The sequence below is a fragment of the Diabrotica undecimpunctata genome, chromosome 4 (assembly GCF_040954645.1).
Source record: "Diabrotica undecimpunctata isolate CICGRU chromosome 4, icDiaUnde3, whole genome shotgun sequence".
Lineage (NCBI taxonomy): Eukaryota > Metazoa > Arthropoda > Insecta > Coleoptera > Chrysomelidae > Diabrotica > Diabrotica undecimpunctata.
Genome location: NC_092806.1, coordinates 30,310,461 through 30,335,618, shown reverse-complemented (window position 1 = coordinate 30,335,618; position 25,158 = coordinate 30,310,461). Strand labels below are relative to the sequence as shown.

Here is a 25,158-nt window from a genome sequence, read left to right as displayed (position 1 = left end):
AAGAAACCTTTAAACCCTTATAATTCTTGACCCAGTTGAGTAAATAGTGCCGGAGAACTAAAAATATGCCTTCCAAACTGAGTGCTCTATTATACCATTGTTGATAATAATTAATTAATTAAACAAATGATAGTTTAGTTAAAAATAATTATCGAATGTTAAAGAAGATATTTTTCGGTATAAAATTATAATTATTTATTAAAGAATATCTGCTAAAATTTGAAATCTTTTACTTTTCCAGAAATGTAAATTGATTTATATAGATTGTCGTATTATAATATAATATATTATGCACTTAGTCTGTCTACTTTGTTAGGCCACAGTATGACATGTTTCTTATTACAGGGCTTGTCAAATAGTGGTAGCTCGCAAACAAACTCAAAGGCAGAAAAGCAAAGCAGTTGCTCGAGTTGGAATTTTGTTGAGCGCCAATAGAACCAAATATCTTATATAATAATGAAAGTCAAAACTTTTACACACAAAGAACAGAGCGTTCATTACATGCATTTAGTAAACCAACTTCCTTTATAAAATTAAAACAAATATTTGAAAAAAAAAAAAGTTATATCCATAATATATACGTGTGAATTATGTGCGCTATGCAGCGTGTAGCCATTCACGCTGGTTAACTGTACATATATTCTTCTTTCGCCCTTCTTATTCTCTTATTAACATCAGGAATGCAGCACCAGTTTCTTATGTCTTTTAACTATGAGGAATAGTGTAGCTTTCACCTAGGGCCTGTTCGACTATCAACTTCTATCAAAAATTAAATTTAGGATATTATTTTTGTCATTTTCTAGAATAAAGTCTTCATAGGACCTCATTATTTGTTGCATGGTCCACCCATTTAATTCTAATCAGCTTTCTGAGACATCACATTTCGAAGCCTCCACAAGATTCGGAGACCACACTCTAAGTGACTCTTTATTCCGTACATCAGCATGGACCATCTGTAGTATTTCAAGAGCCTGATTCTATGGGTTAAAGGAACTTAACATTGTGACTCTTATTCAGTAGTTTTAATATTTATATTCAAATGAGCTTCCATATGAAGTTTTTTGCTGAATATTATATATTTGGTTTTGCTATGTTGATGTTAAGAGCATTTCTCTCCCATTCCATTACTGATATTCACTAAATCTTGCAACTTCTCTATATTGTCAGCTATTGTGACTAATAATTTTGATAACTTTTTCGTTCTGTTGTATAAGCTGAAATATTTTTTCTACATAAATGTTAAACTAAAGCGGAGAGAGAATAGAATAGAAAGTCTTACGCCTTTCTTCTGTCTATATGCCGTTGGTGATCCTAAAGGCTGATTCGCACATACCAGTGTACTCGGACGAGTTAAAAGCGCGCTCATCTACTAGCAAGTGTTTTCGTATTCACACATGCTACTTTAATTAGTATGCTTTTTTGCATGCTAGGTCAGTTGAGTGTGTAGCGTCCTTCCAGATTAATCTCCAAAAGCTAATACAAGGATATTGATTTGAAAACAAATTAAGAATGAGTAGTCAGGCTATAAATCGTTGTATAGATAACTTGACATATGACATACGTAAATGAATATTACGTTAATCAAAACATTACTAAATTAGACTTCATTAATTCAGTTTGCAATTATTATGCAGCTAACTTTTAAAACTCTAGTTTTTGTTATTGTATATAAGTTAATGTAGATTTATAAATAAACTTTATTCGATGATATTGTTATAGTTTCATTATTTAATCATTTAAAATTTTCGCTCATGCTTTGGCAATTGGGTTCCTTTTTGAATACAATAAAGTAAAATAAAAACTATATATGTTCACAAAAATATTATCAAGTTCCAAGGTAGCGTGGAGCAGTTCGTAGTCGCTGTTAATCCTACTATAAAACTGAACCCATTAAAATCTAGGTAGCGTGGGAGAGTTCGTAGTCGCCCGTGGAAACCATCAGGGTCTTCTAACTCTAATGCCACAAATTGGACTCATTACTCCTCTAGTGACCCTTTCCCAAGTTAATATGCTCCTTTTCTAACTTAGCTGCACCGTACTGAAGACTACTAATAGTCAGTAGTACGTATTTACGGTTGAATTCCACCTGTTTTGTTTTTGTTTTCCTGTTTTGCGAGACATGCCATTACATTATATATATATATATATATATATATATATATATATATATATATATATATATATATATATATATATATATATATAAATATATATATATAAATATATATATATATATATATATATGTATATATATATATATATATATATATATATATATATATATATATATATATATCTTTGATTAAAAATAGATACAGTTGAATTGACTTAAATGTTTAAGTCTTTAAAATTCCATGTGCTCTTTATTATACCTGTAGCATGTTTGTACGTTTTTCGGGGAAAAACATAATCAAATTTTTTAATCTGCAACTTTAGCCGGCCGCATTTACAGACAATTTAAAATAATAGTCAATATCTAAAAATTATCTTAAGTGGAGATAAACATTATATGCTCGTATATATTTTAAACTTAATCATTTATCTATTAGTTCATATTATTTAGTACAATATACGAATATTTTTATGATACAACTAATAATTAAAGTGTTACAAATGACAATCATTTTGATATGAAAATAGTATTTGTAACCTGGATATTAGCAGCATGCTTATTACAAAGTAAGTTCATATTTTATCTAAATATAATGTAACGTATACATATGTGAAAAAGAGTTTCATATTAATATTACAAGTAGGGTTCCTAAAGCCTTTTAAAGACCGTTTTAGATCTCCGTTCTAATATGGTTTTGTCTACTTTGTTTCCCAGCAGCTTCTAGCTGCTGGACCTTCTATCTCTTTCTTATATCTTGGAACCCCAGTCTGTAATTTTTTCATTATTTTAATAACTCCTCCTCCTTCTCAATATTTTCTCCTTCGTAAGGATGTAGTGGTGTCATGTAATTTGTTTGACTCTTTCTGTCCAATTATCTCTGTCCTGTGCGTGTTGTTTTGCTTCGGGGAATGAGTAACCAGTCCTTTATTTGGTCCGATCATCGTATTGAAGATCGTCCTCTGGATCTTTTACCCGCTACATTACCTTCAACTATCATTTGCTCCATGCCTTCTCTTTTCTAGTTATATGTCCAAAATACTATAACTATTTTTTCTTATATTATCTTTATAATTTCATTAGTTTTTTGTTATATATACATGTTAATATTTCTTTTTCTAGAGATGTTCTCTGTGTTGTTTACTTTTCTACTCATAAAGTCATATTTGTAAGTCATTAAGTCATGAGTATAAAGAAGAGAATACATTTCTAACATGAAGCTCAAACAGAATTCCAAGAGCACTCATACTGATTATTGATTTAACATTAATAAGTTTTAAATTTAACTTTAGATAACATCATTTTACCACGTTGTTTCGACCAAACTACAACTTAGGTACTTAGTTTGCATACATCTGAGGTTTACCCTGATATCTAATTTATTACTTCCCAAATTCATAACATTAGGTACTGATCTTCTTGACAATACTCTTTACATATATTTAGTATACATAGTTTAGTATAAGTGGTTTTGGAATGTACCAAAGTAATACTAAGACATTACTATGAGCCATGTTATTGTTCTACATAGAGTTTTACATGATGCAGAACACAAACCCACCTTCTATTCTGCAAGATGGCAATGGGTGTTCAATCCCGATCTCACATTTATATCTTTTAGCGAAACGGGATCTAAAACCAGCCTTGAGAACGCAACAAGGTAAGTTCTCTATCTTTTTCTTCTTTACGTGCCATCTCCGCGACGGAGGTTGGCAATCACCACGGCTATTCTGATCTTAGATGCTGCCGCTCTGAATAGTTCGATTGATGTGCATCCGTACCATTCCCTCAAGTTACGCAACCATGAGATTCTTCTCCTTCTACACTTCTCTTTCTCAAGGTTTGGTGGTTCGGTGGTTAAGATGGTGGCTCTCAATAACTTTCCTACATCCCAACATCTCCATTATAAATTCAATTCCTCTACCAAGATGGAATTTTTGAAAGGCAAGGTGGGAACGCTCTTAGTCCCAACTAGAAAGAAATATTATACATACAAAGCCAAAGGTCGAAAATTATAAAAAAAATCATATCACTAGTGAAAGACCTAGCCAAACGCAGAGCCAGCCTCTCAAAACCAGTCATAGAAAAAAATCATAAAAGAGAAGTTCAATATCACTTAAAAAAAGCTAAAACTGTTGACAACATTTATCCTGAATTATTAATGCTATAAATAAATATTGGTCAGAATATCCGTAAATAGCTTCTTTAATCTTACAATCAAATAATGACTAAGCAGAAGTTTCCAAAATTCTTCAAACAAAACAATATCATCACAATATTAAAACCTGGGAAAAACCACTACCCGGTAGCTATAGACTAATCGCTTTTTTCTGGATAATTACATTACAGTAGATTACATTTTGTTATGGTTTCGTCACTCCCTCCTCTGTCTTCCAGCGTGTTTCCTGTAATTCTTTTGAGTATTCTCATTTCTCTTGTTTTCAGAATTGTCTGTGTTTTGGCTGTGTCGGATCTGGTTTCTGATGCATTATTGGTCTTATACTGGCATTATAGATTCTTGATTTCACCTCACAATTAATGTGTCGGACACCATATAGTATTACTAAACATCCTGCTAATCTATTTGCTCTTTGTATTTGATCTCTAATTTCTTTTTGAACATCTTGGACATAGTAATCGCTAGGTACTTTATTTCCGTTACATGTTCACTGTGGTGCAGCCAAGGGGGGTTTAGCAGTTAAAACCCCCATCCCCCGCAAGGCATACAAGGCAAAAAAAATATTATAAAGAATATCAGAAAACTGTAACTTGTCTTTCACGCACAATACAAAAAATCCAAAACGCTAAATAATAATTAAATTAGCACCAGGACAGGAAAGAAACATATACATTACAATTAAATTACAAATTAAACATTTAGGATACAATAATAATTGTTGTATAAATACACAATAATAATTATTAGTGCGTATTTTTACATTGTCAGAAAGACCGCTTAAATTATAAGTTTGGCAACATTGTCAGCCGAATAATTTTACAGCAATAAAAACGTGTGACTCGTGCCTTCCTATATCGGGTGAAAAATTTCGGGGAATCACCTAATTCTCATTAGGTTTTACGTTCTCTGTATAAAAAAATATTTTTTCAGAAGTATAATAATTAATATAGTCATATAGACTAAATTGAACTTGTGTGTTTGCGACATTTGTGATTTTACATTAGTTAGTGGAAGTTTGCGTGGTTTACTATTACTCATGGATAAATTTGTTATAAAAAAGCCTCATTTTAAATTCTAAATTAGCAAGCAATGTAAGTTTAGTCGACAAGTCATATACCTATTTAATTATTGCATCTATATACTTGTTTTATTTAACTTTCTGAACGCTTACACACTAAGAAAAATATCTTAGGACAGTCTTATTATTAAAATTAACTAATACGATGTCTACGGATATGAAATTGATATCAATGAATTTTGCTTGACTTACTGATGATTTTTATTGTCTGAAAAACGTTCTTTTTATGTAATTTCCATTTAAAATATGTCTTATTTTTAAAATAATGTCCCCCAGAATCTTCGAGGTTAACCTCTTTTGAGGTGTGAGATTTACCAATTATTACTGATCTACCCACCTGAGGACACACGTATATGTTTTAAAATTCACCGTTAAGAAGGTTTTTGGTAGTTAAAACACCATGTATGCCTTTTGTGTTGGTGAGTTAGTTTTTTGCCGCCCGTTCTGGGCCAGACGATGTTTGCAGCCATCCTGTGTGTATCCGTCGCTGCATACACGCTTCTCTACTACGCCTTACCTTACAATAAAGGCGGGCTGCCACTTTCGACAATTTTGCGGTCTTGAATGATCGTCTTATCTGCCTTCATCGTCGTTGTGAGCTTCATATGTAACTTACGACAAAGGGCCCACACAGAGAGCTATCAGCCGGGCCAGCTAAACTCTGGGTTTGTATAGAGCTTGGCCTGTGGGCTCCCATACCTCCTATTTTTTCTGGGCTTGGGACCGAGTACATGGGGTGTAGAGCTACTCAGTTCACCCAAAAACTAACACAGGTCAAGAGAAAACAAGGTATAAAAGTACTGAAATGTAATACATCCACGGAGGAAGGTACAGTTACCCGAGAAAAGAAACACCAAAACATTTAAAACGAAAAAATAAAGGATAATTCGGGTAAACAGTAATCTAAGGTATTTCAGAATTAGTTGCCTTTTATAATTTTATATTATAATAAAAACTTTTTCGCTATTTTAAAGATTATTTATAAATTTTAGCATGGAATTTTCCAACTACAAGACAAACACAAGATGTAAAAGAAATCGCCCCAAACAGAAAAAATGCAGAAAGTGAATTGTCTTATAAAGATGACAATAATAAAGAAACAGGTGTTATATTTCAATCTACAGTACAAGGTAAAAATATAAATAAATCATATTGTTCCAGATATTACTTTGATACGGTTTCTTAACGTGTTGATGCAAATAATAACAGTATTAACACATAAAAAAAATTGGTTCATAAACAACATTTTTAGGATTTTGATAAAAATCATTTGCTATAATTTTTTACCAGTTTTTAGAGTTAGTTTAGAGAACTTAGAGAAAAAAAGTAAGTCTAAGTTACTAAAAATTTATCACTGACTCTCCGCATCTTATCTTATTTATCTCACAACTTAGAATGGACCGTTTTCTGTCTTCTTTTTTGAATTGTTTGCTATATCTTTATTTCTTCTTCCGTATTTTCTTTATCTTTCCTTTACTATTACGTGCAATGGAATACACCTAGTGATAACTCCGGTTACCTGGTGATAAGACCTGACACTGTTCTATATACAGATGTCATCCTCAACATACTCTTCCTATCTGCTTAGGTGACATGCCTTCTATACAACTTTGTTAAAACTGCTTTAAACCAGATCAGTACCATGTCGCATAGAAGACAATCGATTCTTCTTCTTCTTCATGTACCAAGCTTCCAACACAATCAAACCTGACAAACTCATAGAACTATTACATCTTTCAGGACTTAATACTAAGGACATCCAGATTATTAAAAATCTGTATTGGGGTCAAACAGGCCCACATAAAGCATGGTTGAAACACAACCATTTTTAAAAGGGTTAGAGAGGGCAGAATTCTTTCGCCACTGCTTTTCAACTTAAACACAAAACACATATTTCTAGAGGTACTTCTTCTTCATGTATCATGTCCTTTCAGAACGTTGGTTAACATCATAAGTATCTTAGTTTTATTCACTGCCACCCTCAATAGCATGCTTGTATCAATACCATACAAATCTCGCAAGTTCTTCAACCATGAAGTCTTTCTTCGTCCTGGACTGCGTTTGCCTGCTATTTTCATTTACATAATATTTTGAACAAGAGAATAGTACTATACCGATCAATGCGTGAGCTTGGTATACCAGAAAAACTTATCCGATTGACGATAATGACAATGTCTAACCTAAAAGCCAGGGTTAGGATATAGGGAGAAAATTCTCGATCCTTTGAGATAAAGGATTGAGAAAGGGGATGCCCTGGTTTGCCTTCTATTTAACATTGCCTTGGAAAATACAGTCCGAAACACACGAATTAGAGACCACACCGAAGACCACATTTTATCGGAACGACCACATCGAGCGTCATAGACGGGAGATGGTTCTTGATAACTGGTCCTCATAAGACACCTAACTCTCACTTATGGCTCCACGTGCCACATCCCGGGCAACTGAATTGGTCTGCAGGCTAAAATAAGTAAGGGTAGCAAGATATGGCGAAAATTCCACCGAGCAATGGAATGCTGGTATAAGCAATCCCACACTTACTGACTAACGAAAAGGAGAAACCACTACATTAAAGATTAAATTGGATATCTCTAGTACAATCATTATGGCAATGAGTACAAAAAGAAAAAAAGAAACTGATCATGGGAATCGGAGCCCAAGATCCGGCAGAGGAGGAATAAATAAGGATTCCACGGTCGATAACCGGCGAAACCCTTGTCAAAGATCGAAAACAAAGTAAAATTATCAAAAACAAAAATAGATACGTGAAACGTCAAAAGCATGTATCAACCTGGTAAAATGCATAACATCCTTCAAAAAATGAAGATGTTAAGAATGAATATAAATATATTAGGTGTAAGGGAAATATGGTGGCCTAACTCAGGATACCTTTCGTAAGAAACCGGTACCTTATATTACTCGGGAAACATTGACAACAGCATAGACGTGGATTGTTGTCGATGCAGAGGTCAACTCCAACAGAAAATATACGAAAACTTTGATAAATTAGATACTAACACCTACGAGATAAACCAACAATGGGAAACATTAAAAAACTGCCTTCTCGTTGCATGCAAAGAGATATTAAAAGAACCAATAAGAAAGGGAAACAACTGGATGACCAACTAAATACTCGGCAGGATGGACGAAAGAAGACAAGTCAAGAACAAAGACAGTCACAATTAGAAAATCATTAACAATGAAGTTGGAAAAATGGTAAGAGAGGCAAGAGATACAAGATCTTAAGAACAAATACGACCTATTCAAACTACATAAAAAGGTTAAAGAAATGGCAGGGCTGCAAAAAAGAAACCACAACACAACTATTTTAGATAAAAAAGGAAATACTATGATAACAACTGACGAAAAGCTAAAACGATGGAAAGAATATATGGAAGAGCTCTTCGACGACAAAAGAGGAAACCTACAAGACATATCTTTCGAGGACAGAGAAACAAGTATAGAAATTGTATAGAGGCCAGATCAATTGCTTATTGATATCCTTAAAATAATAGAAAATGAGTACATGGATGTCCTCTTAAAGCTCTTTAACGAAATTTATCAGTCGGGTGACATACCCAATGAATGATTAATCTCAACGTTTATTTGTCTCCCAGAAAAGAAAAATGCTAGAGAATGTACCGACCACCGCACCATAAGCCTGATGTCTCACACACTTAAAATGTTTTTAAAGGTCATCCATAAACGCATTTACCAAATACTTGATATGGATATTGAATTTTGTACAGGCGTAGGTACCCGTGAATCTCTCTTTGCGTTCAGCGTACTAATTCTAAGATGCTTGGATGTGAAACAAGATATGTACGTCTGTTTCATAGTTTACAACAAGGCTTTCGATAAAGTTCGCCATAAAGAGCTAATCCTCAAAGCAAAACAATTACAATATAATGACCTTCTAATTATAACAAATCTATATTATAAACAGCAGGAACACATACGAACTAATGAGCACACATCAGAAAAGTTCAAAGTTAAAAGAGGAGTGCGACAGGGGTATTGTCACCACTACTATTCATTGCATACTCTGAAGAAATTATGAAATGAGCTCTTGAGGGAGAAATAGCAGTAATAAAGGTCAATGGAACACCAATTAACAACATTAGATATGCGGACGATACTGTCATAATAGCAGACAACCTCCAAGACCTCCAAAACTAATGAACAAGATAGTTGCGTATGGAGAAGAATATGGATTATCAATAAACATCAACATAACTAAATTTATGAGGTTAGCAAAAACCCAAAATAATTATGAAAGCCTGACAATTAACGGTAAAATTTTAGAACAAGTTGAAACCTACAATTATCTTGGTACAAAAATTAATCACACAAACGATTACTCCAAAGAAATTAAAGTTTAAATAGAGAAAACACGAACAAACTTCAACAAAATGAGAAAGGTACTTTGTGCAAGAGAACTGAAATTAAACTGACAATGTGTTATATTTTCTCGACTTTGCTTTACGGGATTGAAACATGGACACTTAACGCGTCGACTACTAAAAAGTTGAAAGCATTTAAACTGTGGGTGTATAGAAGAATCCTAAAGATATCATGAATCAAGCATGTGAAAAACAACGAAGTCATGAGAAGAGTTAACAAAAGAATGGAAAAATTGGAAACCATCAAGACACGAAAGCTGCAATACCTGGGGCATGTTATGCATAATGAAAGATACAACATACTTTATTTCAAGAGAAGTGTAGGAAGGAGAACAATCTCATGGTTGCGTAACTTGAGGGAATGGTACGGATGCACATCAATCGAACTGTTCAGAGCGGCAGTATCTAAGATCAGAATAGCCATAATGTATGCCAATCTCCGTCGTTGAGATGGCACGTAAAGAAGAAAGGTACTATTTATAATAGATCGATACAAATCTTAGCACACGCTGACGACATTGACACATAATAGAGCGTAGCAAGCGAGATGTTGAGTAATATTTCCTAGAATTGGAAACGAGAAAAAACCAAGTACAGGTTGGTTACTAAGGATACTATAGCAAATGGAAAACGGGAAACAGCATTTTTAAGTCATATCTTTGAACGTGTTGACAGCTTCACATACCTTGGCTCGCTATTGACTACTATTAGTAAAATAAGCGAAGAAATTAAAAGATGAATAAGCCTTACAAATAGGGCATACTATGAACTCCAAAAACAATTCCACACAAGAAATATCCCAAGAAAAACTAAAATTATTATGTACAAAATACTGCTGAGGCCGGTCTTTACATATACGGAGCGGAAACATGGACTCTAGCGCAAAAGGATGAAAGACTTCTGGGAATATTCGAGCGTAAGATACTCCGAAAACTATTTGGAGCTATAAACGATCAAGAGCAGTGGCGCAAAATATTTAATTTCAAATTATACCAACTCTTTAATGAACCAGTTGTCGTAAAGTTTATTAAAATCCAGCGACTTAGATGGGGCGGACACATAATACGAATGCCTGGCAACATGATTGCTAAAAAGCTAACGACAGGAACACTTATAGGAAGAAGAAGCAGAGGCTGACTGCGAATTAGGTGGTTAGATGAAGTTGAAAGCGACTTAGGCATACTCGAGATTAAAAGATGGCAACACGTTTCCAGAAACCGAACAGAATGGCGACTAATCTTAGAACAGGCCAGGATCCACAGATGATTGTCGAGCCAAAGATGATGATTATATTTTGAAGGAATCTATATTTGGGACCTCTCATTACATGTTACTTGGACAGCAGACTGTCCAAAAAAAAATTATTAGAAACCAGATTAACTACATCATCATCAACAAACGATTTCAGAATTCCATAAAATCCGCAAAAACATATCCGGGAGCAGATGTTCCATCAGACCATAATCTTTTACTAGGACATTTCAAACTTCACATGAAAAAAGTCCATAAAAAAAAGCACAAAAACGTCCGGACATCCAGAAGTTGAAAGATAAAACCACAAGAGAAGAGGTCAAAGAGGAGATCAACAACAAAATAAATAGCATGGTAATCTCACATATTAATCAAGAAAACATAAGTGTGGATGATATGTGGAATAAAATCAAAAATATCTGTAATTCAGTGGTAGATAATAAACTTAAAAAACCAGAAAACAATATAAAGAAACAGCCATTGATGAGACAAGAAATGTTAGAGCTAATGAAAAACGAAGAAAACACAGAAATAAGACTGAGGAAAGGTACAAAGAAATAAACAAAATCTTTAAGAAAAAGATTAAAGAAGCAAAAGAATCATGGCTACAAGATCAATGCATAGAAATAGAATCCATAGAACAAAAGCATGACACTTTTAACCTACATAAAAAGATCAAAAACTTAACGGGAGGAAACGGATCACGAAGTCATAACTTAATACTAGACGAGCACAACAATCTGCTCTACGAAAATGAGAGAATACTTAAGAGATGGAGGCAATACATGGAAGAATTATTCAAGAAAGAGCAATAGACAGAAGTCAGTGTTTCTGGATGTTCAGAACCAGAAATACTGCTCAGTGAAGTAACATATGCAATAAAAAGACTAAAAACCAACAAAGCACCTGGACCTGATAACATACAAGCTGATATATTGAAACTATTTGAAAACAACCAACTCAAACTCCTAACGAGTCTACTGAACAAAATCTATGAAACTGCAGAATTTCCTACAGATTGGCTAGTTTCCGCCTTCATCCCTCTCCTCAAAAAGACAAATGCCACCAGATGCTCTGATTACAGAATTATAAGCTTAATGAGCTATGCACTCAAAATCCTTCATTCTGTTATTCACTCTCGGATATATAGAAAACTTGAAGAAAACATTAGCAGTGTTCAGTCTTCTTCGGGAAATATATTTTTCCTCTTAAGTGTGATCTATTCATACTACCAATAAGGCATTTTCTTCTTTTGTCTAAACTGTTCGTACAGTTCCTCATAGGGTCTCTAAGCATTTCTTACAGTTCTTCTGCCGATTTCCATATCCGCCTTCCGACCGGTCGGCTGATGACTCCGTGTTGGTAGTTATTATAATTAGTAAAATTAGTAGTATTAGTAAAATCCAATGTAGTAATGATCTCCAATTTTCCAGGCTATATTCTGCGTGACACAGGCGACATCGACATACGAGCGTGAATTTCTCCTCAAGAACATTGGTTCTTGATCAGTGTTTAAGGCAACGAGGTCTAGATTTCCCATCCATTCCGTAAATATTTGTCCACGATTGTCTGTTATTGGGAACCCCCTTCGCCGCGTTGAACTCCCATAACACTATACACCCACTTTCCAATGGTCTTACTTTATTTATAATCTCATCCAGTCTATTTTCATAGTTCTACGCTATAAAATCTGATGAAATGTAGCAGTAGACCACATCCGATGAAATGTAGCAGTAGTCATTTATTTACTCACTTTACACTTATCTTTATAAATTCCTTATGCACGTCAATCCGATATACCTTCAGTCTTTTATTCAGAATTCACACACCGACATCGCCCCAAGTATCCACAAACTCTTCACTACTACACACCAATGCGGAATTTAGCTCCACCACGATCAGTATGTCAATCTACCTTCCGACAAAGACCACTGGAAAATCGTTCGGTCACCTTTCATGATTCCCCTAAAGTATGGGTGCCCAGTAGATGTTGACTTGTAACCGTCTTCGTTGCAATTAAAGTACTTTACATGATTTAACCCTACGTTTTAAATATCCATCTCTTCCTCTCCCTCCCTCTCTCTCTTTCTCCCTTTTTTTAGGTTAGTTTTAGTTTTACTTCAGTCATCTGCTTTACTTTTTTTCTATGCGATTTACTTATTTTTCTTTTATTATTTTTATCTGCCCATTTACACACATCATTACTATCTCTCGTTTCCTTATTGCTACCTTACTGCTCCAATATTTTGTCCTTATCCCTAGCTTTTCGTTTGTCCTTTATTCTTGTCTAATTATTTTTCTCCTCTAAACTGTTCTTTTTTTTTCGTCATTGCTGCCAGTGTCTCTTCGCCTATATCCTCTATAGGCTCTCCTACCCCTGTATATACATTCCTCTTTATTAAATATTTATCCATTTTTCTTCCCACTAGTTAGGTCGGTTCTTCTGTCCGGTGGGGCAGTGTACCGTACTCCGTTGTGAATATAGTTTCCTTTGGACCGCTTAATAAAGTTCAGGTTTCTATTAAGATTTACATTTGCCCATGTGCCATGCATCCCTTCGGCACAACCGTGAAGTTGGGGTGGCGGTGTGTTAGGTTAATGCCTAGCCACCTTCTCTATTCACATGCGTTTTTAAGATACAAGAAAAACTCAGAGAATCCTAGATGTTAAAGCATATGTTTATAAAAAAATATAAGGTCTTTTCTTTTTTTAAACTTGTTAAAATTATTTATTTATTCTACAAGGGAGAGAAAGATTATTTAGAAAAACAAGAAATACAATGTTGTTAACTACTAGCTACATTTATGACTAATTAAATCCAAAGCTCAAAATGTTAACAAGTTGGACAAATCTCAAAACACATATTTCAGTATACAAATTTAGTATAAGAATAAAAAGAAATGGTTATTCTTTGATTACTAAATTACTAGATATACAAAAAAAAAAAATATAAAAAAAATACACTCCATTCCAAATACACTGATAACATTGCACTGGATACAGGTGTTACATTATTTGTTAAAAATAAAAAAATAAAAAATGGTTTTTCATCTGTCTCCATAAAAAATTTTAGCTTAATTTTCTTTAGCAGAAAAACAAAAGGAATAAAAAGACTTACAATAATTTCTAGTTTAACCTCATGCTAAAACTACTGCTACGGGACACTTTCTCTCACTACCCAAATTAAAGTTAACTCTTTCACTGATAAAACTAGAATAATCTTAACTCTTTCCCAGAGGTGACGCAAGCCCCGCTTTGGACCGTCAACATTTTTTTTCCGTGCAATATTACTTGACCTTTGACTTTCTCTCGTCTATCCTAGTTAACAAATATTTTTCTCCTTCTTTTGAAATACCACATATCGAACGCTTCAATACGGTTTAGCAATCTTACTTTAAGTGACCAGGTCTCGCTACTGTACATTACTATTGGCCATATGTAACGTTTTAGGACGCAAATACGCAGATCCAAAGGAGTTTCGTGCTGAATTTGGTAAAAGTATTTATAGCTATTCCTACTCGTATCTTCACTTCTTCGTCGCAGTCCCACCTACTATTTAAAGTAGCTCCATTATAGTTAAATTTCTCAACTCTCTCCTTATAAGTTGGTTGTCTACTTATTATCATAAATTTCTTAATCCAAATTGAACTTCACTCAGGTATTCTTCTAATTTGGTATATATGCGCGAGTGAATGATAGTAAGGAGTACTTTAAGTACATGGCTCATCAAACTAATTAATCTATGTTCTTCATATTTTCTAGCTTTTGGCTTTTTAGGAAGTGGAATGAATATTGGTAGTAGCCAGTCTTTTGTTAAGTAACCAGTCTCGTAGATGTTAAATAGTTTCGTAAGAGCTGTGATTTGGTGTGCCTCTAATAGCTTTAAAATTTCACCATGCACCTCATCAGGTTCTGGTGATTTTCCATCTTTAATCCGCTTAATGGCCATAGTTACTTCTTCGTTCGTTATTTCTGGGCCGTAGGGATTGGTTTATTTTAGTCAGATATCCTTTATTCTGTCTTTTGATTCCAGCACAACTGTTGGATCTTCCTCATATCTTTTTCATCTGTATTAACCTGTATTAACACACAATATGTCTTACATTGTCAAAAGTTTTTTGGTAATCAATAAAGGAAATAAAGATATCCCTCCTCTGTTCTTAGCACTTCTTGACCAACAACTTCCAAAATTAAATCTCGTGTTCCTAAACCATTTTTGAAACCAAACTGAGTATCTCCTGTTCTCTCTTTACGTTTGCTATAAATCTTCTTATAAATTACTTTTAAAAACGCTTTAAGTACGTGGTTCATTAAGCTGTTTAGGCAATGATCTTGAATTACAATCCTTTGGAATTTCTACGAAAGTTGACTTTAGCCAATCTTATGATATTTTTTCACTATTTTATGTTATTAAAAAGTTTGTACAGGTGCTTGATATTGAAGAGTTTAACCATTTCCGCAAGAGTTGAGAGGAATCAAGACATTTATTTTAACTTCCTGCGAGATGGAAAAAAATACAAAAGAATTAAAAAAGTATAATACTTTATCTACATACAATTTGCCAATGTTTATACTAACACTGGAGTGTTTATATTTGGTTAAAAATTTTGAACGAAATTTCAAAGTGCTAAATAAAAACCTTATGAAATTATTATCATATACATGGGAAATAAAAAAAAAATGCTACATAATAAATATCTATATAACTAAGCATTTTCCATAGTGATAGTGAAAATATAAATACAAAATTGAAATAAAACGAAAAAGAGAGTTAAGATTTGATCTCACGTATAATGCGTCTGTATATCCGCTTATACGTATTTCACCCTAAAAGGAATCTTCACAACGGCTATTCTAATGCTAATAACATCAATAAGATGCTAATAACATCTTTATCAACGTCTGTTTTGCCTTGCAATTCCTAGAAGACACAAATTAAAGCAGAAATCTGAATTGGTTTCGAAAAATTAGTTTACGGATTTATTATCAGATGTCGCTATTTGCGTCCATACGAAGCCATGTTAGAGTTGCTTCTACCAAGACAGGAAATATTTATTTTCACATTCAGAGCATCTGTGAATACCGTTCTGAAGATCCCTTTTATTGTGAAATACGTATAAGCGGATATACAGACGCACTATAGGTGAAATCAAATCTTAACTGTCTTTTTCCTTTTATTCCGGTATACTCTTTATGAGTACTAGAAACCAATTCGCTAATGATTTTTGCTTAGTTGAGGAGATATGTTGTGGAATGCAATATTAGATTCCCCATGTCTCTAATAACATCTTTATCAATGTCTGTTTTGCCTTGCAATTCTTAGAAGGCACAGATTAAAGCAGAAATTTAAATTTGCTTCGAAAAATTAGGTTACGAATTTAAAATTGAAATAATTGCTTTTGAAAAAACAAGTTTTGCAAACTCTTATTTTTGTACTTTCTGAAGAGTTGGTAATTAATTTCTTTTTATAAAAAACCACTCCGGACGTTGGCTACCATGAAGGTAATGCAAACTTTATTTACTGCGCTGCAGAATAGTTCGATTCATGTTGCTCCAACCCACTTAAGGTAACAAGACAGAAAATTCTTTTTCCTGGACCTCTCTTGCTCTTAATCTTTTCCTGGAGTAACCCATATTTTTGTTGGTTCGCATAATGTTTGCAAAATATTGTAGTTTTCGACATTTTACTGGTATCGGCAAGTCAAGTTAACAACTCATTCTTCTGACTACTTCTTCATTGGTAACTCTTGCGGTCCATAGAATTTTGAGAATTTGTAAGTATATTCTTATCTTAAATGCCTGTATTCTCCATGGCTTCCACGCCTTGATTCCGTGTAATGGAACAGAATAAATGTAAGATGAAATATTATGGTTATTTTGAAAATGAAAAATGAAATAGGACAAACGTCTTGTCAAAATTTTCCAGAAATCTTTTCAAATTAAGTGCAAAATAAAATTTTAAACAAAAACAGGTTTAGAAAAACTTTAAAGTAGGTACTTAAAAAATTATGAACAAAAAATTACCATTTTTTAAATTAATTATTAAATAAATTGATGTTGATATTTTTTAGGCTACTATTTTCAGAATGGTATATTTGATATATTTTTTATTTTTTTAAAAAAAACTAAAAATTTAAGTTATTTTCAAAAAACATAAATTAATTTACTTAATAATAAAGCAGCTAACTATTTTGTAGAATCCAATTATCAACCACAATCTTCAGTGAGTAAAACAAAGAACTTCGAAAGTGAAAAGAACTTACCAGACAACTCGTCAAGCACAAAAAAGAAAAAACCCTCATGGAAGAATACTACTACAAACTTACTCTCAACTGTAAAAATTGAATTTGGAGTTACTACTAATTCAAACACTTCTGATGCAAACAAAAAAAATACCAAAAAAATAGGTGATCCATTGTCCAGGTTCACTCCAGCAACAGAAAATAAAGCAAATGCTTTCGGTCCAGAGACCCATGCAATAATAACATCTATTTCGACACCATCAAATACTTCAATGAAAGGAGCCTTAATACAAAATAGTAAAACAAGAAGATACAATCCAAAAACTGATTTATTTACTGCCTCGACCTCATCAAATATTGATGCAATAACAATAAGCGGACCAATACTAAGAGATAGGGCGGTCGAATCCAGTTTACCTACAGATTCAACAAAAAGTACTATTTCGAAAATCCTTTTTAATCCAACGCCCGCCCCAACAGAATCTTCTATCTCCACTGTGGCCTCCAGTACAACCACTGAGACAACGGAACCTTCCACTTCGACTACAATTTCCAGTACAACTCCTGAAACAACACATTCTTCTACTTCGACTACAATTTCCAGTACAACTCCTGAGACAACACAACCTTCCACTTCGACTACAATTTCCAGTACAACTCCTGAGACAACACAACCTTCCACTTCTACTACAATTTTCAGTACAACTACTATGACAACGAAACCTTCCACTTCGACTAAAATTTCCAGTACAACTACTGAGACAACACAACCTTCCACTTCGACAACAATTTCCAGTACAACCCCTGAGACAACACAACCTTCCACTTCGACTACAATTTCCAGTACAACTCCTGTGACAACACAACCTTCCACTTCGACTACAATTTCCAGTACAACTTCTGAGACAACACAACCTTCCACTTCGACTACAATTTCCAGTACAACTACTGAGACAACACAAACTTCCACTTCGACTACAATTTCCAGTACAACTCCTGTGACAACACAACCTTCCACTTCGACTACAATTTCCAGTACAACTACTGAGACAACACAACCTTCCACTTCGACAACAATTTCCAGTACAACCCCTAAGACAACACAACCTTCCACTTCGACTACAATTTCCAGTACAACCCCTGAGACAACACAACCTTCCACTTCGACTACAATTTTCAGTACAACTAATGAGACAACACAACCTTCCACTTCGACTACAATTTCCAGTACAACCACTGAGACAACACAACCTCTCACTTCGACTACAATTTCCAGTACAACTTCTGAGACAACACAACCTTCCACTTCGACAACAATTTTCAGTACAACCACTGAGACAACACAACCTCTCACTTCGACTACAATTTCCAGTATAACTTCTGAGACCACACAACCTTCCACTTCGACAACAATTTCCAGTACAACTCCTAAGACAACACAACCTTCCACTTCGACTACAATTTCCAGTACAACCCCTGAGACAACACAACCTTCCACTTCGACTACAATTTCCAGTACAACTACTGAGACAACACAACCTTTCACTTCGACTACAATTTCCAGTACAACTCCTGTGACAACACAACCTTCCACTTCGACTACAATTTCCAGTACAACTATTGAGACAACACAACCTTCCACTTCGACTACAATTTCCAGTACAACTCCTGTGACAACACAACCTTCCACTTCGACTACAACTTCCAGTACAACCACTGAGACAACACAACTTCTCACTTCGACTACAATTTCCAGTACAACTTCTGAGACCACACAACCTTCCACTTCGACAACAATTTCCAGTACAACCCCTAAGACAACACAACCTTCCACTTCGACTACAATTTCCAGTACAACCCCTGAGACAACACAACCTTCCACTTCGACTACAATTTCCAGTACAACTACTGAGACAACACAACCTTCCACTTCGACTACAATTTCCAGTACAACTCCTGTGACAACACAACCTTCCACTTCGACTACAATTTCCAGTACAACTACTGAGACAACACAACCTTCCACTTCGACCACAATTTCCAGTACTACCCATGAGACAACACAACCTTCCACTTCGACTACAACTTCCAGTACAACCACTGAGACAACACAACCTCTCACTTCGACTACAATTTCCAGTACAACTTCTGAGACAACACAACCTTCCACTTCGACAACAATTTCCAGTACAACCCCTGAGACAACACAACCTTCCACTTCGACTACAATTTCCAGTACAACCACTGAGACAACACAACCTCTCACTTCGACTACAATTTCCAGTACAACTTCTGAGACAACACAACCTTCCACTTCGACTACAATTTCCAGTACAACCACTAAGACAACACAACCTCTCACTTCGACTACAATTTCCAGTACAACTACTGAGACAACACAAACTTCCACTTCGACAACAATTTCCAGTACAACCCCTGAGACAACACAACCTTCCACTTCTACTACAATTTCCAGTACAACTCCTGAGACAACACAACCTTCCACTTCGACTACAATTTCCAGTATGACTCCTGTGACAACACAACCATCCACTTCGACTACAATTTCCAGTACAACTACTGAGACAACACAACCTTCCACTTCGACTACAATTTCCAGTACAACTACTGAGACAACACAACCTTCCACTTCGACTACAATTTCCAGTACAACTAATGAGACAACACAAACTTCCACTTCGACTACAATTTCCAGTACAACTCCTGTGACAACACAACCTTCCACTTCGACTACAATTTCCAGTACAACTACTGAGACAACACAACCTTCCACTTCGACAACAATTTCCAGTACAACCCCTAAGACAACACAACTTTCCACTTCGACTACAATTTCCAGTACAACCCCTGAGACAACACAACCTTCCACTTCGACTACAATTTCCAGTACAACTACTGAGACAACACAACCTTCCACTTCGACTACAATTTCCAGTACAAGCACTGAGACAACACAACCTCTCACTTCGACTACAATTTCCAGTACAACTTCTGAGACAACACAACCTTCCACTTCGACAACAATTTTCAGTACAACCACTGAGACAACACAACCTCTCACTTCGACTACAATTTCCAGTACAACTTCTGAGACCACACAACCTTCCACTTCGACAACAATTTCCAGTACAACCCCTGAGACAACACAACCTTCCACTTCGACTACAATTTTCAGTACAACTCCTGAGACAACACAATCTTCCACTTCGACTACAATTTCCAGTACAACTCCTGTGACAACACAACCTTCCACTTCGACTGCAATTTCCAGTACAACTACTGAGACAACACAACCTTCCACTTCGACTACAATTTCCAGTACAACTCCTGAGACAACACAACCTTCCACTTCGACTACAATTTCCAGTACAACTCCTGTGACAACACAACCTTCCACTTCGACTACAATTTCCAGTACAACTACTGAGACAACACAACCTTCCACTTCGACTACAATTTCCAGTACAACTACTGAGACAACACAACCTTCCACTTCGACTACAATTTCCAGTACAACTACTGAGACAACACAACCTTCCACTTCGACTACAATTTCCAGTACAACTCCTGTGACAACACAACCTTCCACTTCGACTACAATTTCCAGTACAACTACTGAGACAACACAACCTTCCACTTCGACAACAATTTCCAGTACAACCCCTAAGACAACACAACCTTCCACTTCGACTACAATTTCCAGTACAACCCCTGAGACAACACATCCTTCCACTTCGACTACAATTTCCAGTACAACTCCTATGACAACAAAACCTTCCACATCGACTACAATTTCCAGTACAACTACTGAGACAACACAACCTTCCACTTCGACTACAATTTCCAGTACAACTCCTGAGACAACACAACCGTCCACTTCGACTAAAATTTCTAGTACAACTCCTGTGACAACACAACCTTCCACTTCGACTACAATTTCCAGTACAACTACTGAGACAACACAACCTTCCACTTCGACACCATTTTCCAGTACAACTCCTGAGACAACACAACATTCCACTTCGACTACAATTTCCAGTACAACTCCTGAGACAACACAACCTTCCACTTCGACTACAATTTCCAGTACAACTACTGAGACAACACAAACTTCCACTTCGACTACAATTTCCAGTACAACTCCTGAGACAACACAACCTTCCACTTCGACTACAATTTCCAGTACAACTCCTGTGACAACACAACCTTCCACTACGACTACAATTTCCAGTACAACTACTGAGACAACACAACCTTCCACTTCGACTACAATTTCCAGTACAACTCCTGTGACAACACAACCATCCACTTCGACTACAATTTCCAGTACAACTACTGAGACAACACAACCTTCCACTTCGACACCATTTTCCAGTACAACTTCTGAGACAACACAACATTCCACTTCGACTACAATTTCCAGTACAACTCCTGTGACAACACAACCTTCCACTTCGACTACAATTTCCAGTACAACTACTGAGACAACACAACCTCTCACTTCGACTACAATTTCCAGTACAACTCCTGAGACAACACAAACTTCCACTTTGACTACAATTTCCAGTACAACTCCTGTGACAACACAACTTTCCACTTCGACTACAATTACCAGTACAACTACTGAGACAACACAACCTTTCACTTCGACTACAATTTCCAGTACAACTCCTGTGACAACACAACCTTCCACTTCGACTACAATTTCCAGTACAACTACTGAGACAACGCAACCTTCCACTTCGACAACAATTTCCAGTACAACCCCTAAGACAGCACAACCTTCCACTTCGACTACAATTTCCAGTGCAACCCCTGAGACAACACAACCTTCCACTTCGACTACAATTTCCAGTACAACCACTGAGACAACACAACCTCTCACTTCGACTACAATTTCCAGTACAACCCCTGAGACAACACAACCTTCCACTTCGACTACAATTTCCAGTACAACCACTGAGACAACACAACCTCTCACGTCGACTACAATTTCCAGTACAACTACTAAGACAACACAACCTTCCACTTCTACTACAATTTCCAGTACAACTCCTGAGACAACACAACCTTACACTTCGACTACAATTTCCAGTACAACTACTGAGACAACACAACCTTCCACTTCGACACCATTTTCCAGTACAACTCCTGAGACAACACAACATTCCACTTTGACTACAATTTCCAGTACAACACCTGAAACAACACAACCTTCCACTTCGACTACAATTTCCAGTACAACTCCTGTGACAACACAACCTTCCACTTCGACTGCAATTTCCAGTACAACTACTGAGACAACACAACCTTCCACTTCGACTACAATTTCCAGTACAACTCCTGAGACAACACAACCTTCCACTTCGACTACAATTTCCAGTACAACTCCTGTGACAACACAACCTTCCACTTCGACTACAATTTCCAGTACAACTACTGAGACAACACAACCTTCCACTTCGACTACAATTTCCAGTACAACTACTGAGACAACACAACCTCCCACTTCGACTACAATTTCCAGTACAACTACTGAGACAACACAACCTTCCACTTCGACTACAATTTCCAGTACTACTCCTGTGACGACAACACAACTTTCCACTTCGACTACAATTTCCAGTACAACTCTTGTGACAACACAACCTTCCACTTCGACTACAATTTCCAGTACAACTACTGAGACAACACAACCTTCCACTTCGACTACAATTTCCAGTACAACTCCAGAGACAACACAACCTTCCACTTCGACTACAATTTCCAGTACAACTACTGAGACAAAACAACCTCTCACTTCGACTACAATTTCCAGTACAACTCCTGAGACAACACAACCTTCCACTTCGACTACAATTTCCAGTACAACTCCTGTGACAACACAACCTTCCACTTCGACTACAATTTCCAGTACAACTACTGAGACAACACAACCATCCACTTCGACTACAATTTCCAGTACAACTACTGAGACAACACAAACTTCCACTTCGACGCCATTTTCCAGTACAACTCCTGAGACAACACAACATTCCACTTCGACTACAATTTCCAGTACAACTCCTGTGACAACACAACCTTCCACTTCGACTACAATTTCCAGTACAACTACTGAGACAACACAACCTCTCACTTCGACTACAATTTCCAGTACAACTCCTGAGACAACACAAACTTCCACTTCGACTACAATTTCCAGTACAACTACTGAGACAACACAACCATCCACTTCGACAACAATTTCCAGTACAACCCCTGAGACAACACAACCTTCCACTTCTACTACAATTTCCAGTACAACTCCTGTGACAACACAACCTTCCACTTCGACTACAATTTCCAGTACAACTACTGAGACAACACAACCTTCCACTTTGACAACAATTTCCAGTACAACCCCTGAGTCAACACAACCTTCCACTTCTACTACAATTTCCAGTACAACTCCTGTGACAACACAACCTTCCACTTCGACTACAATTTCCAGTACAACTACTGAGACAACACAACCTTCCACTTCGACAACAATTTCCAGTACAACCCCTGAGACAACACAACCTTCCACTTCTACTACAATTTCCAGTACAACTCCTGAGACAACACAACCTTCCACTTCGACTACAATTTCCAGTACAACTCCTGTGACAACACAACCTTCCACTACGACTACAATTTCCAGTACAACTACTGAGACAACACAACCTTCCACTTCGACTACAATTTCCAGTACAACTCCTGTGACAACACAACCATCCACTTCGACTACAATTTCCAGTACAACTTCTGAGACAACACAACATTCCACTTCGACTACAATTTCCAGTACAACTCCTGTGACAACACAACCTTCCACTTCAACTACAATTTCCAGTACAACTACTGAGACAACACAACCTCTCACTTCGACTACAATTTCCAGTACAACTCCTGAGACAACACAAACTTCCACTTTGACTACAATTTCCAGTACAACTCCTGTGACAACACAACTTTCCACTTCGACTACAATTACCAGTACAACTACTGAGACAACACAACCTTTCACTTCGACTACAATTTCCAGTACAACTCCTGTGACAACACAACCTTCCACTTCGACTACAATTTCCAGTACAACTACTGAGACAACGCAACCTTCCACTTCGACAACAATTTCCAGTACAACCCCTAAGACAGCACAACCTTCCACTTCGACTACAATTTCCAGTGCAACCCCTGAGACAACACAACCTTCCACTTCGACTACAATTTCCAGTACAACCACTGAGACAACACAACCTCTCACTTCGACTACAATTTCCAGTACAACCCCTGAGACAACACCACCTTCCACTTCGACTACAATTTCCAGTACAACCACTGAGACAACACAACCTCTCACTTCGACTACAATTTCCAGTACAACTACTGAGACAACACAACCTTCCACTTCGACTACAATTTCCAGTACAACTCCTGAGACAACACAACCTTACACTTCGACTACAATTTCCAGTACAACCACTGAGACAACACAACCTCTCACTTCGACTACAATTTCCAGTACAACTACTAAGACAACACAACCTTCCACTTCGACACCATTTTCCAGTACAACTCCTGAGACAACACAACATTCCACTTCGACTACAATTTCCAGTACAACACCTGAGACAACACAACCTTCCACTTCGACTACAATTTCCAGTACAACTCCTGTGACAACACAACCTTCCACTTCGACTACAATTTCCAGTACAACTACTGAGACAACACAACCTTCCACTTCGACAACAATTTCCAGTACATCCCCTGAGACAACACAACCTTCCACTTCTACTACAATTTCCAGTACAACTCCTGAGACAACACAACCTTCCACTTCGACTACA

General features: G+C 36.2%; 2 protein-coding genes across 2 annotated transcripts in view; one reads left to right on the top strand and one right to left on the bottom strand.

Annotated features, from left to right (window-relative positions):
- The first annotated feature begins 2,562 nt into the window (after nt 1-2,562).
- Nucleotides 2,563-21,049, top strand: LOC140438606 (uncharacterized). Its single transcript, XM_072528267.1, has 4 exons — nt 2,563-2,679; nt 6,360-6,497; nt 17,219-18,442; nt 20,988-21,049. Exons 1-4 carry the CDS (start codon nt 2,631-2,633, stop codon nt 21,047-21,049), a joined length of 1,473 nt encoding a protein of 490 aa, XP_072384368.1. The 5' UTR covers nt 2,563-2,630.
- A 1,413-nt stretch (nt 21,050-22,462) lies between these two features.
- LOC140438605 (uncharacterized) overlaps nt 22,463-25,158 on the bottom strand; it is a 42,553-nt gene continuing 39,857 nt past the window's right edge. The window contains exon 11 of the mRNA XM_072528266.1: nt 22,463-22,483. Within this exon, the coding sequence (XP_072384367.1) occupies nt 22,463-22,483 (21 nt within the window). The remainder of the gene's footprint in view (nt 22,484-25,158) is intronic.